At 30.2% G+C, this 21,366-nt stretch overlaps 1 protein-coding gene across 1 annotated transcript in view; it reads left to right on the plus strand.

The window, feature by feature from the left end:
• The window catches only part of LOC108694757 (fatty acid synthase-like), a 31,461-nt gene extending 10,457 nt beyond the window's left edge, over positions 1-21,004 (plus strand). Inside the window, exons 5-19 of the mRNA XM_018204418.1 lie at positions 2,618-2,911; positions 3,000-3,204; positions 3,297-3,457; positions 3,680-3,997; positions 6,446-6,945; positions 14,048-14,349; positions 14,601-15,023; positions 15,124-16,139; positions 16,311-16,558; positions 17,769-18,468; positions 18,575-19,400; positions 19,534-20,006; positions 20,103-20,357; positions 20,503-20,757; positions 20,865-21,004. Of these exons, the coding sequence (XP_018059907.1) occupies positions 2,618-2,911; positions 3,000-3,204; positions 3,297-3,457; positions 3,680-3,997; positions 6,446-6,945; positions 14,048-14,349; positions 14,601-15,023; positions 15,124-16,139; positions 16,311-16,558; positions 17,769-18,468; positions 18,575-19,400; positions 19,534-20,006; positions 20,103-20,357; positions 20,503-20,757; positions 20,865-20,975 (6,087 nt within the window). The 3' untranslated portion in view covers positions 20,976-21,004. The remainder of the gene's footprint in view (positions 1-2,617; positions 2,912-2,999; positions 3,205-3,296; positions 3,458-3,679; positions 3,998-6,445; positions 6,946-14,047; positions 14,350-14,600; positions 15,024-15,123; positions 16,140-16,310; positions 16,559-17,768; positions 18,469-18,574; positions 19,401-19,533; positions 20,007-20,102; positions 20,358-20,502; positions 20,758-20,864) is intronic.
• Positions 21,005-21,366: the final 362 nt, after the last annotated feature.

Here is a 21,366-nt window from a genome sequence, read left to right on the forward strand (position 1 = left end):
TCATAATATATATAACATGCAAACTTTCTAATATGAATTACGAATAAAATATAAAAGTTGTTAATTAAATAAAGTCATGATTTTGAACAATAATGGATAAAGATAAAACTAATAGCAAATTCGATTAGATAGATGCACTCAGATGCGCACTGGTGCACATTAAAGTCACTGTACATAAAATAACGTAAAGATATTTTAAGAGCTAGGCCGAGAAAAAAAATGTCAGGCACTCTACTGGCTGAGACTTGGTGATTCGAGGTCTCAAAGTCGTTCATATTCCTAAGTAACTGTCTCGTCGCGAAGTCACACACTCGACAGGAGGAACTGTCTTTTGACTTTCTCATATGGTAATAACTTACAATATGTTTATAAATAAGCATATATGGTAAATATATGCTTATTTATAAACATATTGATTCGATTTAATCGAAATACTCAATTCATTTTATTATTAATACTATTAGGTAGAATATGCATTTTATAATTCGAAATATTTAGAGTAAAAATGCTCATATATTTTTTAAAAAATTAAATAATGTGGCTTATTTCGAGCTTATAATTAAAATAACTTTAAATTAATATAATTAACATAAGAATATAAATACTAAATATTCTACACAAAAATTCTTACAAAGCTTTTTTCAATGTTAAATGTAGAAATACATACTAAATTAACATATTAAATTACATATTAAATTAACAAATCAAATAAGTAATAAATACAATGAAAATTTTAAAAAATATCAGTGGTAAAATGTCAGTATATATAGAATTCAAACATCAAAAAGTATTATGATAGATTAAAATAAGATAAGAAGATTAAATAGTCAACAATAGATTACATTATCCCATTATATTGTCCCTCGATAAAATAGATTGAAATTGAGAATTCAGTTGATATTGTGATGAAGGATTTAGAAGAGAGTGTGTTAAATTCTTTAGAATTTCGAGTTTCTACTTACTTTATGTTGATGATGTCTTTATAATTGCATCTAAAGATAAGGTCACTCAAATTTTAAATTTATTTAATGAACAGCACGATAGACTCAAATTTACTATTGAATATGAGAAAGATCATTATTATAAATTTTTTGGATCTATCGGTCATCAATAAAGACAATATTATTATTTATAACATCATATATTATATCAAGTTAATTGTAATAACTGTGATACTTTATAGCCAAACGAAAAGACAAGAATTAAAGAATGTAAAAACAAGTTATTACATTCGATTTTATTGTCTTACTTTTATTTGACCTACATATTACATCAGTTTTCAAATCAATGAGTAACAGTCAAGTCAGCTAATTTTTAATGTACTTGACCAGATCTCTGATTGAGAGTTTTAATTACAGTATTTTATATAAATTAATGTAAGTTATCTGATTCTGTACCTCTTATTCATACTAATAATGTATTATTTTAATACATTTATTCGTTCTGTATATATACAGAATATCATAAAATACTCGTAATGAATTCTCAAATTGTTTGATATAAGTCTGCGACAAACTGGATTCTCGATTTCAACCGAGGAATTTGGCAAAACTATTTTATCGAGAAACATAATGTAATCTATTGTTGACTGAAATATTTAATCTTCTTATCTTATTGCAATCTGTCATAATACTTTTGACGTTTGAATTCTTTATATACTGGCACATTAATGGTTTTTTTTAATTTTCATGTATTTGTTATTTATTAATTTGTTGGTTTGTTAATTTGTTGGTTTGTTAATTTAATATTATATTTCTATGTTTTAATATTGTATTTCTACGTTTTAACACTAAAGAAAACTTTGTAAGCCGAAATATTTGTGTAGAATATTATTTAGTATTTATATTCTTATGTTAATTATATTAATTTAAAGTTATTCTAATTATAAGCTCGAAATAAGCCACGACATTGTTTAACGAAATAAACTTGTATTTCATTTTTATATTCAAATTCAATGTACAACGGCTTTAATATGCATTAGTGCGCACTAATGCTTGCAATCAAATTCGCTATAATGCTCACTATATGGAAAAGAAGAAAATGCTTTTGATGCTTATTTCCGAAAAAAAAAGCTATGAAGTAATATCGAAAATAAAAACAACGATGTGACAGATCTAAATTAAAAGCCACCGAAAATAAAAAAAATCAATGTAACTAAATTTGGAGGATTGATTATGAAGGTTGCATCTCTTTCTCAAGGTAACTCATAACCTTCCTTAAAAAAAGGCAACTAATAAGTATGATGTAAAAATATAAGGTAGCATTCTCGAAAATACATAGTAGGAAAGTAAATTTGAGGCCAAAGTTTGATTGGCTATTTCAATATATCAGCGCTATCATACGGAATGCATAGAAGCCAAAATTTGATTAGTTGTTTTCAATATGCGCTATCGCCATTATGCGCAATGGTACATCTTGTATTCTTACATTATGCTAATAAGACTCCTTACTTGATCAAGGAAAGTTTATAAAACGTGAAATGAGAAACAAGAAATCCTCATTCCTCAAGGAAGGACTATGAATACGAGTAATAATATACATATAAGAGCATATAAGTCAATATTTGACAAATTATTAATTCAAATTTATATCTCAAAATTGTTATTATTTATTAAAGGTAATAATAGCATTTGAAACCGGTTTTGTTCCACCGAATATCAATTATACAACGCCAAGGAATGATATAGATGCCTTGATAAACGGAACAGTTCGTGTCATCGAAAAACCAATGCAACTTCAAAATGGTTACGTAGGAATTAATAATTTCGGTTTTGGGGGATCCAATGCTCACGTGTTATTAAAATGGAATGATAAACTGAAAATAAATAATGGAGCACCAAATGATGATTTACCTAGACTTGTTGTATTATCTGGACGCACTGAAGAATCAGTGAAATTGTTTTTAAATGATGTTAGTGTAGATTTTTCATAAATATTTCAATACTATTTTGAACAATTACAGATATTATGTTTTAACATAAAAATATTTATTATTATAGATTGCTAACCATCCAATAGATGTAGAATATATTCGCTTATTACACGATATCTATGCAGACAATATAAAAAATCATCCATGGAGAGGATACATTATATTGAATTCTTTCCAACAAGATTCAATAAAGGAAATTCAAAATTGTGAAGACGTGAAGAGACCTGTTTGGTTTATATTTTCAGCCTTGGGTTCTCAATGGCCAGGAATGGGTACATACTCAGTATTTCATATTTTATTAATAATATAATATTACTAACTTAAATAACAAAATGATGTAACTTATAAACTAAAATTTTATTAGGTCAAAACTTATTAAAGTTTCATACTTTTGCAAAAACAATAAGAAAATGTGATGATATTTTAAAACCGTATGATATAAGTGTCACAGATATTTTAACAAAAGCGGATAAATCAATATGCGAAAACACGTTAAATGTTTATCTTGGAATCGTTGCTATTCAGGTAAAAAATTTACTACTTTTCATAATTACACATAAATACACATCATAATATATTTATTGATAAAACATCTACAAATATACATTTTTTAAAATGTCATACAGTATTAGAAATAGATTGTCTATTAAATCGATTAAATCTGCATTTTATTATTTTATCAATAACAAATTTTTTAAGTATATCATCCATCTATATATATTTAAAATTATTCATATATACTTGTAGATTGGATTAGTAGATCTCTTAACATCCTTAGGAATTACTCCTGATTATATGATTGGTCATTCAGGCGGTGAACTTGGATGTGCATACGCAGATAAATGTCTGACCATAGAACAAACTATTTTATCAGCATACTTTATCGGTATAACGTGTGCCAAAGAAAGAATAATTCATAGCTCAATGGCGGTTATCAGTTTAAGTTACGAGCATCTTAAAAATATATGTCCATTGGATATTGAAATTGTATGCTACAACAGCAAAAATAGCAGCATCGTATGTGGACCACCAGAATCCGTACAAGAATTTATGAAAAAATTAAAGGTAGAATTAAAAATAGTTTTTATATTTCATAAGGAAATAGAAAAATTACTTAATAGTTTTTAAAACATTAAAACATTCAAGCCACAATCTGCTACAGCTGCATATGTTGCATTTTGAAGATAGACATTCTATTTTATCATAGATATGTAGATGAAATTTGTACTGTAGTTTCTTCCTCAAAAATTGATATTCTTCTACAACGTTTTAGTTCATTTCATCCATGTCTTCAATTTACTATTAAAAAAATTAGAAATTACTATTAGAAAAATTAGATTTTTTGGATACTACAATATTTATTAATAATAATTGATTTGTTTTTGATTGATTTCGTAAATCTACTTTTTTAGGAAGATTTTTAAATTTCCATTCAAATGCACAAAAGAAAGGTACAATTTTTTCTTTAGTTGATAGAGCTTTTTTATTTTCTGACCTTATATTTCACACGAAAAATTTGACACTTATTATTAACATTTTATTAGATAATGATTACCTATTAACTTTTATTTTTGACACAGTTAATCAAAAAATAATTAATAAAAAAATTTATAAAAAAATTTATTTAAAAATAAACATAGTATATAAAGATTTGATTGACAATGTCTGTGCGAATGAATCTGCATCTTGGCTTACGGTACCATTCATTCCTTTTTACATAAAGAAATTTAAACGGTTCAATAAAAAAACTACATCATAGTATCTTTTCATAGTCCTAATAAAATGGGTAAATATATAAAAGTACAAAAGGATATTTATCCTCATACATCTAAGAACAATGTAGTTTATAAGATTGTGTGTAATAATTGTGATGCGTCGTATGTTGGGTGGCAGACAATTGAAAAGAATTACAGAACATCATAATCATATTAGACATAACATTTTGAAGGTCTCCATAAAGCATATAAACCTATTAGGTGTACAACTTTGCTTCCGCCGTTTTTTTTCCGAAATTCGAGGCTTTATTGTAAAAAACTGGTTATACATTTATGATTGAAAGTATTGTCTATCGCTGGCCACTACTTTCTCCCATCTTTCGGGTAGCGTACGAATCCCGCGTCGAAAAAACTGGTCATCTTTTGAGGCTATCCACGAATCGATCCAATTTTTTACTTCTTCATAAGACCGAAAGTGCTGGTCAGCCAGGCCGTGTACCATTGATCGAAACAAGTGATAGTCAGAGGGAGCAACGTCTGGAGAATACGGCGGGTGGGGTAGGACTTCCCATTTCAACGTTTCCAAGTATGTCTTGATCACTTTCGTAACATGGGGTCGAGCATTGTCATGCTGCAAAATCACTTTATCGTGTCTCTCATTGTATTGCGGCCGTTTGTCTTTCAATGCTCGGCTCAAACGCATCAATTGCGTTCGATACCGATCGCCTGTGATTGTTTCAGTCGGTTTTAACAGTTCATACACTGGCCGAGCTGGTCCCATCAAATACAGAGCATGACCTTGGACGTCAAAATCACCGTTCTTGAAGCGTTGAAACCACTCACGACACGTTCTTTCACTAATAGCGGCCTCACCATAAGTATTCGATGAGCCTCAGCCGCAGATTTTTTCATATTGAAGCAAAAAATTAAAACCTCCCGCAAATGACGAGAATTTGGCTCGTAAACTGACATTTTCAATCGAGAATAACTTTATGATGCAGACACAAATCGACTAATGTTTCTATGGGGTTATGTTGACAGATGCCCAAGTTTATTGTATGACGTCTATGATCTATTTATTTCGACCACCACTTACCGCTAAAGCCATCTATAGGAAAACGGCGGAAGCAAAGTTGTACACCTAATATTATAAATAAAATTTGATTTTTCGATATTGACAGTCCGTGTTGATTCGAGCATACATTATAATTGACTATGTCTCCGTCTTACATAACTGCGTTCCATTAAACTGTATATATTTTAATTGATTTTTATACTTATATGAATGTACTTGTTTGAATAATTTATATATGACTTTTGGTGAATTTTTACTTGTTAGAATTCCGGTATATTACTTTGATTTGGTTTAGTATTTCGTAAGAAGATTTTTTTATCTTTTTTTATCGATTAGATTTTTTTGTAAGAGATATGAAACACATTTGACTATCCAATCATATACGAATAATATCGAGTTTTACATCAAGATTCGAGCTGTTATTATAAAGAATATGCGAGCATTTTCAATAAGTAACTTTATACAGCTATCTTTATGATAAATAAATATCTGAAGAGATAGCCAAAACTTATAATATTTTATATTTGAATTTAAACTGTTTTCTTTATTTTTATTTTTCTTTATTTGTAATTTATTCTATTTAATTGTATTAAAATTTAAAATGTGTTTATCTTTATTTTGTAGGACAAACTCTTACTTTGTCCTTTATTTGCTGTTTATTGCTATTTATTTTATATATGAAGAGTCCTTCTATCTGTTAAATGTGCATTTTTAAATGATCAGGTCAATAATGTTTACGTGAAGGAGATCTACTGCAATGTACCATATCACAGTTCTTATCTCGCACCAGCAAAACCTCAACTGCTGCTTAATTTGAATAAAATAATACCACAGCCAAAAAAACGGAGTTCAAAATGGATCAGTACTTCTATACCTCGTACCAAATGGTCCACTTCCACAACAAAGTTATCATCGGCAGACTATCACACTCAAAGTTTATTAAACATTGTTCTATTTCAACAAACTATGGATTTAATTCCAAGCAACGCTGTGGTTATTGAAATCGCACCAGACAATGTTTTGCAGCATGCTTTGACAGGCTCCTTACATCCAAATGTAACAAATATTGTATTGACTCAACAGACCAATAAAAATATTGATATAACTTTACAAGGAATTGGGAAGATCTACAATTGCGGTTTACAGCTACAAGTTGCCAATTTATACCCACCAGTCGAATTTCCAGTTAGCCGAGGAACTCCTATGATTTCTCCATCAATCAGGTAAGTCAATCAAGTAAATCGTAATCGTAATTTAGATGTCTATATACGATAAAAATTGTAAATATACAAAGACTTGAACCTAACAAGGAGATTCGAAATCCTCTTCGGATTTGACTGAAGCTTGGCGCACTTTTTTATCACTAAAAGAAACTTAGTTTTTTTCAAATTTTGAATGCCCGATACCCTTCCTGTTGTCCATAACCTTCGAAATGATATTTTTTAGTAAATAATTTTTTCTTTGCGAATGTTTAATGGATTGATTTGAAATTTTAGGTGGCAGATATTATTCAGACATATAATTCTGAATTTTTGTTTAATAAAAATTTTTTAACAAAATTTAACAAAAATTTTTGTTTTGACGGGAAATTCTAATTTTCAAAATAAAATTTCAAATTTTAATATTTTAATTCTCATAAGATTTGCTACCTCTATTTTAATTAAAGTTGTATTTTTAAGGAAACTATCTCTTTATTTTCAAATAATCAGAAATAATTAGCAAATGATGAGATGCGTAGAGAAGGTAGATAGGGACAGGGTAACCCACTGTCCGACACAGATGGTACGAAGGACTCTCACTACACACATGTGTAAGAAATTTACTGAGAAAATTACTGAGAAATAGGCACAACAAAGAAATCACGAGTCAAAGCTGATTCAGTGGCAGTAAGTTTACCATTTCGGAGGAGATCAGGCGTCTATTCGAATCTCGGAGCGCCCTGATATTTTTCTCGTATTGTCACTTATTTCTTATACATATGCATGCATATGCGATCACATTTTCTCACACACACACACACACACACACACACACACACACACACACACACAAAATTATCTTGTAAACATTCGATGGCTTCATTTACAACTTAAGAAAAAAGAAAAACTTCCATTCGAATGAATCACGGACAATCATAGGCAAAAAGGTAGCGACACTTTTTTGGACGATTTTGCATATTCGATGGAATACGCAAAAATTTTTAGAGCGATCCACCATCGATGCGTGTACTAATTTGTAATTATTTTCATTTTATCATAATTATTTTATCAATATTATAACATATTATATTATAACATATTATAATCTAGTATTCTTGTATTTTTAATTTATCTTATTGTAGTATTTATTTCTATTAACTAATTACTATAAACTATTTATCAAAGAGTGTACATTATGAAACGCGGTTGGTTGTTTAAATTATTAATCGCAAAATTATTAATTAATTATAAAGAACAAGTATCTTGTTAGAATTAACCTAGAGTGAGCGTCATCTGCCGTGTGTGTGTGTGTGTGTGTGTGTGTGTGTGTGCGCGCGCGTGCGTGCGTGCGTGTGTGTGTGTGCATGTGTCTGAAGACGAGAAGTTTCAAGATACTTCTGATACGCTTGGTCCAGGAATCTCCGTGCTTTGAGATAGTCTGACTTCTAAGTCAACTTTTGTATGGGCTATTTGATTGTTAAGTGCAGCACTATGATTGCGTTAGAGTTCGATGATTATATATATAAAACATTAATATATTTTTTTTAAGGAGGACTTACTGCTATTCAGTGAGTTTTGACTTTTTTGGAGATGATCTCGGATTGTAGATGACTGGATATTTCGTAGATGATTGAATTAAAAAATCGCTTGATCAAACAGTCAAACGATTTTTATTCACTGGATTTCGATCGAGTGACTCGACCGTATCACGATTGCGAGATCTGATCGCGGATCACAACAAAAATCGGTTGAGAGATTTGATCGCGGACCGGCAGAATATCGGCTGGCTAGGTAACTTTGACTGAAACTGATAGCGGATCGGTAGAATTTCGTTGAGTTTTTGACTGATTAGTCAAAAACCGGCAGAATGACCTTTCGTAACTGAACTCTGCGTCAACTTCTGCGTTCGTGAAGAGCCTCCTTTTATATTCGAGTTAATAATGCTATGTATGCAAGCCTTGCGTATGTTAATCTAATTTAGGATTACCGGTTGTGAATTGGATATTGGGATAAGTATCTAAAACATTATTAGTCATTTCTATCATCGATCATTTGCCGGATGTTCAATAGTTTAGAGCCACATTTATTAGACAACTACTTCAGTTTGTATATCCCTAATCTATTTACTTATTTTGTTCCTCGGGATAAAATTCTTCTATTCAATACTTGGTTCGAATATTTAATTCAACAACTTCATCCTGAGAGGATTAATTTATAAAGGCAAATGTTATTTGTCTCGTCACTATTGCAACTTCCTATAGTAGAAACAGATAATTTACAGGTAATACTTATTAAGAACTTTTATGATGAGGAAAATTTTCATCGAAGAAAAGAATTATGGAGTTTAGGCATAACAATGATTATAATTTTTCTGATTTTATACTTTATATTAATCAATAATATTTTTTAATTAATTTAAAATATTAAAATATCATTAAGATATTTTGAAACAAGAAAATTTATGACAAAGTTGCAAATCAGGATGGAACTCAGCTGAGTTGGCCATCTCTATATTCGGCGTTATCCGCAAAAAAGTCCTAAAAATGAAAATGTTATTATATATTCAGAATGCCAAATAGTTACATTTTGCATAAAAAGTTATATGATATACATATAATTTTATTATGTGTTATTATTTTGTATTATTATTTTACTCTTATCTTTATATTAATTTTTAATGTTATTTTAATGTTCGCGTAAAAGATATAAATAAATTTATCTAATTGGTTTACTCTTTTAAATTTATCCTAATCTTGCGATATTGATATTTTTTTGGGGTCCACAAAATATGTTTCTTGATTTCACATATACTTTTGTATAACTTCGACAGCTGTCATAACCGCTCACACATCGATAAATAGTGAATCGCCCTCTGAAAATTTTTGTATATTCCAAAAATTATCAAAAAAAAAACGTCACTACCTTTCTGTTTATGACTGCACAGTTCCAAACAAATGTTTATTAAACTTTCCTCATTTAGCTCGGATCCTCATACAAACAACAGCGTTTTGACATAGAGTACTGATTGGTGAAAAATCGATTGTGGGGATAAAATTTACCTCCATCACCCATTTTTCACCAATCAGCATTCAGTGTCAAAGCGCTGTTGTCTGCCCTACTGCAAATTTTTACATGAAAAAATTCTTGTGAGATCTTCCAAGAAAATTTTTACATACGAATTTCGGACAGGAACATACAAGATTGTATAAGAATATATCGCATACGATATGTATCTGTAAGTAAACCAAGAATTTTGCATGAATCTTACACCCATGGTTACATGAATCTTATAAGCATGTTACTTGACTCTTGCACGCATATACGGTTACAGTTATCTTATACGCAGATTACGCGAATTTCGCATAATGTATTATAAATTTTGCAAAAACATAATTGGAGTGTTATTATGAAAATATTACAAGAATACTATTGGAATTTTATGATTTATTGCTCGTATTCCAGTAAATAAAATGGAATGGGACAATCATGGAACGCTGAATGGGATTTAAAAAAATTCATTTTGGCTAAAAATTAATTCTTTTTACACAAATAACAGTTTTTTGATTAAAGAGGTTATAAGGGCATAAAACATATACATAATATTTATGTTTTAAACAAACTACATATATATTGTGTTCATAACATTCTGTTTTTATTGAGCAACATATTTTTGTAAATTACTTATTTTATTTGATATTAGTTTTATTGTAATAAACAAAAATTTTTTTAATAATAACAAAAATCTAAATTTGTTTATATAAATATTTTAAATATAAAAAATAACTTATGCAAAGTTTCATTGAAACCTCTTCACCTATTAGTTTATAACAATATTTTATTTATTTACTGAACAATTAATATCTGCATCTTAATGTAACTTTAGATAAATATTTTGAATTTATAAAATACTTAAAAAAAAATTATATTAAAAAAAATGAGTTTTTTTATCATTATTTTATAATATATTTTCATATATTTTTATTAGAGTACAAATTTAAAAAACATTATAATTTTTATTGAAATAACTTTTGGTTTAGATGGTCACTGTCTTTAATCTTTTGTATTACTTTTAAATGCAATTTAGAATAATCTGTAATTTTTTCAAATAATTTTTAACATATTGCACAACCTCCTTAAATCAAACTTAATTTAGAAAAGAAGTCTAAAAAGCTAGTTATTATAGCGAAATTATAATTTATCAATTTATTAAGCGATAATACGTTTCGATCTTTTATTCATGTTCAGCATCCTAACAAATTTTTTAATTTTTATTACTTCTTTTCATACGAGGTCTGTTCCAAAAGTATCCGACCTCTGCCTGTATTATCACGAGAAAGAGTTTTGAAATGATATTAACAAAGTAGTTTTCTTCCGAAGCAACGATCTTCTGCCAACGGTGCACCCATTTGCAAAAACAGCCCTGAAAATTATTTTTTGTAATAGCCAATAGTTCCTTCGTCGCATTTCGCTTTATTTCCTCAACATCGTCAAATCTTTTGTCCTTTAACGGATGTTTCAACTTAGGAAATAATTAAAAGTCACACAGGCTATATCTGAACTGTACAAAGACTGACAAAGTTGGACAATGTCGTGTTAGTCAATAAAAACTTCTGAATCAGGTGAAATGAATGAGTAAGTGCGTTATTATAGTGCAACAACCAGTTCCCACTTTTCCAACTGTTTTCTCCTCACTGCGTCACGCAGTTTAAGAATTTCCAAATAATACTTCTTGTTTATTGTGCAACTTTGTGAAGCATATTCGTAATATACAACACCTTCTTGGTCGAAGAAAACAATTTGAATTTTTGAACATTGCTTTCACGTTGCTCCAACTTAGCCGCGCTTTCTTGGGTTAAGGCTCTTCTCTCGTCGCCCATTGTGAAGATTGTATTTTTGTTTCAGGATTGTTGCCATAAATGTTTTATCATTAGTTTTATCATTAGTTATTTAACAAGCAACTCAGAATCTTTATTGATGGATTCCAAAATATCTTAGGCAATTTCAACTCGAGAATTCTTTTGATCTTCCATAAGCACTCGTGGAATTTTCAATCACGCAGTTCATTTTCAAATCTTCATTCAATATTTGAGAAACAATAGTTTTTGAGATCCCAAGATCTTCTTCTAACTCTCGCAGTTAAACGACAATTTTTGTTGATTGCGAATCACACGTTCAGCACATGTTCCACGTTTTCTACTATTTTCGATGTTGAAGATCTGTCGAAACAAGGATCACTATTCATTGAGACACGGCCATCTTTGAACTGTCTAAACCTTTCTTTTATTTGTGCGTCATTTATAGAATCATTATCATAAACTTGACGAATCATGCCAATTATTTTGGAACATGTGTGGCCAAGTTTTTGACAAAATTTAATACAAATTTTCTGTTCGTTCAGTCATTGTGAAATGCGACGCTCAGAATTTTCGACGCTCACATAACTGCGAACCATTGCCGACTGAACAGCTATTGGGTCGTACCATTTAGTGAGAATACTCTTAAGGTCCCCTAATACCCTAAATACTGAATACCTATTTTCCACAATAGAATGCCCAAGGACAAAGATATACGCAGAAGTCGGATACTTTTGGGACAGATCTCATATTCAGTTTCTGTTCATTCAATAATTCTATTTCATTTATTGAGATTGATATCTTTATTATTTTTTTTGAAGATCATGTAAAGAAATTATTTAATCAACCTACGGATAAAAAAACACCAATGTGATATCAGGTTAAAACACGCAATCAGCATTATCAGAACACAACATCGAAACAGGACATCAAATACTGTTTGACCACAATAGCCAACATTACATCATACTTTCCAAATAGAGAAGCCATAGAGACAAAACATCCTAACAATCTAAATAGAGATAATGGCAACATAAATAAAATATGGAAAACCGTTCTCCCGGTTATTGAAGACTGACCGATTTCCTCCACCTCTCCCCCCCTCTCCCCATCTACAATTCTCTTCTTTCCCTCCATCATTCCAACAAGTAGTGTAATATAAAAAAAGAACGAGGAACCCGAAGGAATAGCTCAGTATCAGGCTGCTCCTCGTCTTGATGAAATGGATTACAAGATTCACGAAACGTTGACATTCCAAGAATGGATCTGGACGCAGGAAACTCGCGAAACGTAATCTTTATAAAGAAATTATTTCTTAAGAGTATCTCATTGGGCTAAACAATTAAAATCTTTTTATTGCAATATAAACCATTGTGATTCCTATCGTCAAATTCCTGTACTAACTTGAAAGATAAATTATTTCGTAACTATATGTTTTTTAAGACTGATACGTGATCTTTCATGTACAATAATATTTAGGAATCATACATAATTAATATTATATTCTTAATTAATATTATATTCTTAATATATTATATTCTTTTCTTAATTAATATTATATTCTTAGATGATCCTATAAAGAAATTATTTTTTAAAAGTTTCTTATAAGGTCAGGCAAAATCCTTTCATTGATATAAATCGTGTTGTATGCGATTCATTCCAGATTCCTAAGGTCAAGATTACTGTGAGATTCATATACAAATTATATAAGATTCTTATATAATTATGTATTTATTTAGTAATCTTAATTGATCACATACAACTCTTTTAAGATCTGGTACAAAAAACTTACAAAAATTTTCAATAAGGCATATGAGGATCCGGGTTTAGAAATTTATTTTTATAGATATCACACATTTTTTCCACTGACACAGAATGCACACAGATTGAATCAATACTTCAAGGGTCCCCCGTATCGTCTACATCGGACAGTGAGTTTCATCACCTCTAGTTACCTTCTCTAAGTGTCTCGTCATTAACTAACTATTTCTTATTAAAATTTAAAAACTAAACTTCGGATAAAATTTTGACAAAGGAAAAATCGTCTTAGAATATGACACTTTAAAGATAAACATTTATTCAAAATAATCTTGTATATTATTAATTCTAATCGCAAAATTATTAGATATATACAATATACAACCTAAAATATACAACCTAAAATAATACTTATTTATCTCATACGTATAATAAATAATGTATTATTATATGCATATGAATAATTATGAGTATGAATAATTATTCACATATAAATAAGAATTGTAATAATTCAGATGGTGTCATTCTGAAAATTGGCTTACATCAAGCGCAGAACAGAAGTACATTAAATCAAGAGGAAGGTACATCAACATTATACTTGATGATGAAGATTATGAATATATGAGCGGTCATGTGATCGATGGAAGAAATTTATTACCCGCGACAGGTTATTTAGGATTCGTTTGGCAAATGATTGGCATGATGAAAGGATCAATGTACACAACAATACCAATAGTCTTTCGAGATGTAAAATTTATTCGAGCTGCTCATTTGTCGAAAAATGATGCTACAGAACTATTTATTGCAATACAGAAAAGTATTTACTCAATGAGCGGTTTTAATTTTATATAGATAATCGGTATTTCCTAAGAAATTTCTTAATGATATTCGATAGGTTTAATCTAAATCCTTAAATTAATGTATAAACATTTATTATTGTACAATATTTACAACAATATAGTTTAAAAATAATGTCTAGATGTTTCCAATGAAATAGCGAATACCGATTACAATTAATGCATTATGATAACAAATCGCAGTATAGCCAAATATATGAAAATGTTACAGATGGACAGTTTGAAATAACTGATGGAGATAGCGTTCTTGTCACAGGTACAGTGTACGAGACAGAGAATCCAGAACAGGAAATGATTCCAATAGATTTATTACCGGAGAATAATGATGAAGAAGAATACATGACTGCACGAGATATCTATAAAGAGTTGAAATTGCGTGGATATCAGTACAGCGGCTGGTTTCGTGGATTAAAGAGTGCCTCTATTTCAGGAAGCCAAGGACAAATCATTTGGAAAAATAATTGGGTAACATTCATGGATACTATGTTACAGATGTTAATTATCGGATACGATACTAGAGATCTGTATGTTCCTACAAGTATTCAAAAATTAGTGATCAATCCAATGCTTCACGCATGTAAGCTACAGAACAACGCGGATGACGAAGATGTTCACACAACAGATATTGACAAACGTAATTCCATTACTTCCATTACTAAAAGTTTAATTCGTAAATATTGTGTATAAGATCTACATAATATATGAAGCGTATTATATTACTTATTTTATTGCAGTTTTACAGGCACGAATATACAAAGAGATAAATACGATAAAAGCTGGTGGAGTAGAGATTCGAGGCATGAAAGCTACTCAGATCTCTCGCCGAAAATTAGAACAAGATGCTGTTATTGAGGAACATACATTTATAGCTCATTGTGATCACGCTAAGATTTCTTTAAACAAAGCAATTCGATTATCAGCTCAACTTGTATTGGAAGATCATCAAATTATCAAAGTGCGAGCTGTTGAGTTAGTGGAAGATGTCGATGATGTTGAATTAGAATATCTTTCATCATCACTGCTACTTGAGGCATTTGGTGACATGCCACTAATACAAGTAAATATCACTCTATTAACATCATCAAATCGTTTCAGACCAGAAGATTTACCGCAAAATTGTTCAATCAAAGATATTGAACAATCGTCTATAGATGACAAAGCTTTAATTGTTACTGGATTCAATCTTTTGACCAAACAACATGCATCGTTAGAGCGACTGTTGCCATTTTTGGGAGAGGGAGGTTATCTGCTGACTCGTGAGAAATGCGACATAATTGATTATAAAAAACGTTTGCAACAATATGAGTTAAATGTCATTCTCGAAAAACGCACTGAAAAAGAAATAATTGTTTTATTGAAGAAAAAAGTTTTAATAAAAGAAAGGACTGTTGTTTACATAAGTAATGATAATTTTAATTGGTTGGAAAATTTAAAGTCGCTTGTAAGCGATAAGAAATTCGACAAGAATAGCAGAATTATAATTGTAGGAGAGGGAGACTTTGAATGTGGTTTATTAGGTTTTGTTAACTGTTTGAGAAAAGAGCCAGGTGGAGAACTTGTTAGAGGTGTGCTCCTTCAAGATGAGGAAGCACCTAAATTCTCTCTTGAAAATCCCTTCTATCTAGAGCAATTACAGAAAGATATGACCATTAATGTACTGCGATCTAATAAAACTTGGGGATCGTACAGACATTTGAAATTATCACAACCCGAAGCTAAACTTGTACCTACCGCTCATATCTGTCAAATGGTAAACATAAATTTTTTCAGCACATATTGGTCGTTCTTATAACATTATCTATCATTGTCTCTTAATATAATTTTATTTGTCGGACAGAGAATTGAATGCTCTTATGAAGCTTCTTTTTAAAATTCTGTTTTGTATATGTCATGTCATAAAAGAAATTTCATTTTTTCATAGGTTCGTGGTGATTTAAGTACACTTTGTTGGATAGAAAATAATCTATTAAACATGTGTTGTCGTGAGAACTTGGTGCATATTGTTTACTCATCTCTGAATTTTAAAGATATAATGTTTGCCACTGGTAAATTAACATTTCATCATGAGATGATTTTAGAAGGACGATTATTTCAATATCTTCCTCTTGGAATGGAATACGCGGGATTCAATGCTAACGGACAACGTATAATGGGAATTCGTGATACTAAGTATGTAATGATACAATAAATTATTATGCTGTGATCATAGAATAGACAGTAAAAAGTTTTTAGTAATTAAAAAGTTTAGTAATTAAAAACGATAAATGTTCCGTATAGGAGAGCACTTTCTGACTTGACTTTGACATAGTGGTGAAAGTGGTCATGACTTCGAGTGACCTTCAAAAGTTTTAGCCTGCATTCGTTCTTTGTTAAAAAATTATTAATAATCAAAGTTGATAATTATTGTACCAAAAGTTGGATGATTCTAAACAGGACAACGTTGAAACATGCAACAGTATAATTATAGAAATTATACACCCCTTAACTCGGAAGTGATCACCTACCGGTCATTTTGCCGTACTCTTCCGTTGTCTATTTATATCTTTCAATTTATTGGTACTGTTATATTTTTATTTTTACATAAATATTTTTTCGTATAGTATGCGAAAATAGATAACATAAACATACTTATATCTACATAAAATTTGATATGTTTGTAACGGTCTAAAAGACCGTAGCGCGCGTACTTATACTAGTGTTTGTTATCTTCATCAGTCTCCACTATTATTATATTTTTATAAATAAACAATAAAATTATTATAATTTTCTTATATATATGCATATATATGTATATATATATATATATATATGTGTATATATATGTATATAATTTCATTATATATCGATAATTTTAACAAATAAAAAAAAGTATTGTAAAATTAAAATAAAGATATATCATATAAGTACAATTATTTCCAATAATTATTACGTTTCTTTGTTTTTAATTGATTAATATAAAGCATTATCAAAACGTTTTCTTATTAATGATTACTTATAGTAATTATAATCATATATGTGTTCTAGTTATAACATATGTATGTGCGAAAATATATTTCGGTCAAAATGATCAAGATGCGCCTACTAACATTAGTTTCAAGACGCGCCTATTCCCGGGTTAAGTAGGGGAGGAGGGAGGGGGAAAGTTGCTTCGCGTGGCAAGTCAAAACCTATGTAGAATAGTATTTAATATTGTATGTATAGCAGAAATAATTATTTTTGAAATTTTTGTGTTATATAATAACTTTTTAACGAAAGATGACCGCGGATTAAAACCTTTTGAAGATCACTCGGAGTCATGACCTTGATCACATATGTCAAGGTCGAGGTCATCAGAAAGTGCTCCTCTATACTGAACATTTACCAAAATTACTTTTACTAGTTGCATAGCAAATGTCGTTGAGATAGATGAAGATCTTTGTTGGTATATACCCGATGCGTGGACATTTGAAGAGGCAATAACGATCCCGTGCGTTTACAGCACGGTTTATTTAGCCTTATACATTTATGGGAAAATAAAAGAAGGTGATAAAATACTTATACATTCTGGTACTGGAGGCATTGGACAAGCAGCTATACATCTTGCTCTTAAAGAGGGATGTCAGGTATTTACTACAGTGGGCACGAGTGATAAACGGAATTTTATTAGAAAAATATTTCCGACTATTTTGGATGAACATATTGGAAATTCTCGAGATACTAGTTTTGAACAAATGATAATGCAGCAGACGAAAGGTCGTGGAGTCGACATTGTATTAAATTCATTGGCGGAAGAAAAATTAATCGCCTCCGTTCGGTGTTTAGCTCACAATGGTCGATTCTTAGAGATTGGCAAATTCGACCTTGTTTCTAATAATCCCCTAGATATGTCTGTATTTCAAAAAGGTATCAGTTTTCAAGGGATTAAAGTTGAAAATATGATGATAAAAAGTAGGGATTCCAAGTGGAAACGTTTATTATTCACATTGATCAAAAATGGTCTAAGTGATGGAACAATTAAACCAATCCAAGCAAAAATTTTTCCAAAAACAAATGTTGAAGAAGCTTTTAGATATATGGCGAGCGGAAAACATATGGGAAAGGTATGCTGATAAATATTATAATAATAGAAAAATTTATTCGTAAATAATAGCACTCTATATTCTATTCACATATAACATGAATTCTTTTAATACGATTATTTTTTAGATTATTATAAATATTCATGAAAAAGATGAACCTTTAGATAAGCACATTCTCGCGTATCGTCGCTATTATTGTCTCAAAGATAGGAGTTACATTATATTAGGAGGCCTGGGCGGATTTGGTTTAGAATTAACAGACTGGCTTATATTTCGTGGTGCCAGAAACATCGTTCTGATTTCAAGAAATGGAATAAAAAACGGTTATCAACGCATGAAAGTTCGACTATGGAAATCATATGGCGTAAACGTTCTGATCATTAAGAATATCGATGTTGCTGACCTCAAAGATTGCGAATATCTTTTACGGACTGCGGAAAAAGAAGCTCCAGTGGACGCTATATTCAATCTCGGTGTGGTACTGAGGGATGGCATCTTCAAAAACCAAACTGCAGAAGCATTTGCAGAATCCTTCCAATCGAAGGCTCGTGCAACGCAAATGTTAGACAAGCTTTCTAGGGAAATCTGTCTTAATCTGCGGCATTTTGTGGTATTCTCTTCCGTTTCTTGCGGCAGAGGAAACGCTGGTCAGACAAATTATGGCATGGCCAACTCTATTATGGAAAGAATTTGTGAGAAAAGAGCGGAGAAAGGATTGCCGGGATTGGCGATTCAATGGGGAGCTGTGGGTGACGTGGGGCTCGTCGCTGACATGATGGAGGATGATAAGGAATTAATTATCGGAGGCACTCTACAGCAAAAAATATCTTGCTGTCTCAACGAGCTCGATAAATTTTTACTTCAAAGTCGGCCCATTGTGAGCAGCATGGTCGTAGCTGAAAAAAAAGTGGGATGTCACGGAAGTCTGGTAGAAACAGTTGCTAATATTTTAAGTAGGTGCTCTTATGGAGACTTTTTTTCTTTTGTAAATACTTATCATATTTGTTTGCTAATTTAATTCACAAAAGACATTATACTACTTACTTTATAAAAGGCATTATAGATCATAATAATTTTATATTGTAGATATAAGTGACATAAAAGTTGTAAGTCCAAATTCATCTCTGGCCGAACTCGGAATGGATTCTATGATGGCCGTAGAAATCAAACAAACTCTGGAACGAGAATTTGATATATTTATCACAGCTCAAGATACACGAAATCTCACTTTTGCAAAACTTATTAAGATGTCCGTTGCAAGCCTCAGTGAGGATGATGCGAATGATGAGAAGAAAATCAACCTAGAAAAATCAGACGTTATAAAAATTTTAGTTGGTATTACATTAAAAGATGAAGATTTTGTTTTCTCAACAGATTTTTCGACTAACAGACAGAACACTACGACTGAAGTATTTCTTATACCGGGAATTGACGGATGTAGTCCTGTATTTAAAACTATAATACCATATATTAAGTTTTCAACATCGTTGTTGCATTATAACGGAAACAACATTGATTCTACAAATGTGATAACGGAGACTACTAATCGTCTGACAAACGTATGCATCGTATTAGTAATTTTATTTTATGTTGATGAAAAATTGTTTTCATTTAAAGAATATAAATTTCATCGAATACATTTGATATTTTTACAGTGCATACTTCCAAAACTAACAGAAGGAACAAATTTTGTAATGGTAGGGTACTCCTTCGGATCTCTTATTGCAATTGAAGTAACAAGGATATTAGAAGCTATGAATTTTAAAGGCCGACTTATTCTCATCGACGGGGCTCCTGAGCTAGCACGAACAATGTTCAAACCTTTTGAATTAGATTTTGATGATGCAAATTTTCAGATTGATATATTAATTAATATTCTAGAAATCTATTCAGCAGGAAGTTCTCAAAAAGTATATAATTTTTATTTTAACTCGTATTGAAACTAATTTACGGCATATTTATATTATTTTTCAGTTTCTTTATGTGGATCAGAATTAATTCCTTCGTTCTGTCTCGATCTTGTATATAAGAATAAAAATTTTTATATTTTTGTAGATTTTAATGGAATTGAAGAAATGTGAGAGCTGGAATGAAAGATTCAATATTTTCGCTAAACAATTCTCAACTATATATCCATATCTCTCATTTGCAAATTTAAAGACGCTGTGTACAACGATTTACAAACATTTATCCCTTCTTCGGCAATATGATCCTTATACATTACCACCTATTAAGTCTCCCATAATATTGCTAAAATGTACGCACTCATCAAATATGATTGCGATCGAAGAAGATTTTTGTTTGCATAAGGTATTTAAAAAATCTACGTTCTTTGATAAATAAAATTTAAATAATTTTTTTTATTTTATTTACTTATATACAAATTTTTTTGTTAATAAAGTGTGTAATTATTTAAGGTAACTCAAAATGTGGTAAAAGTACATTACATTGAAGGTGATCATGTGACAATCTTGAAAAATAAAAAAGTAGCAGCTGCTATTAACGGAGAATTACCATTTACAATTTAATATCTTAATTTATTAATAATTTGATTTTACAGAACAGATAAATAAAGAAATTTTTAAAGTTAGTTTTAAGTTAGTCAAAAATTCCGTTCTTTTTATAAAGATGAACAAATTTGAACAGAGCGGGAAATGTTCTACAAAAAACAGTTTATCGAATTTAACGTAAGAAGGATAAAATTTTAACAACCAGTGTTGAGGTTCATCTAATGTAATAAATTTAGTAAATTTTTTTCACTTCATATTTCTGTATTAATCTTGATAATACATACCAAATATTTATATGTGCATAGCGTACAATTTATTTACACTCAACTTTGTTAGTATAACATTATATTATAATATATAATAGTTATACTAATATATTATAACATATAATAAATGTAGATATAAAGAT

The sequence above is a fragment of the Atta colombica genome, unplaced genomic scaffold (genome assembly GCF_001594045.1).
Source record: "Atta colombica isolate Treedump-2 unplaced genomic scaffold, Acol1.0 scaffold123, whole genome shotgun sequence".
In the NCBI taxonomy this organism is placed as follows: Eukaryota; Metazoa; Arthropoda; class Insecta; order Hymenoptera; family Formicidae; genus Atta; species Atta colombica.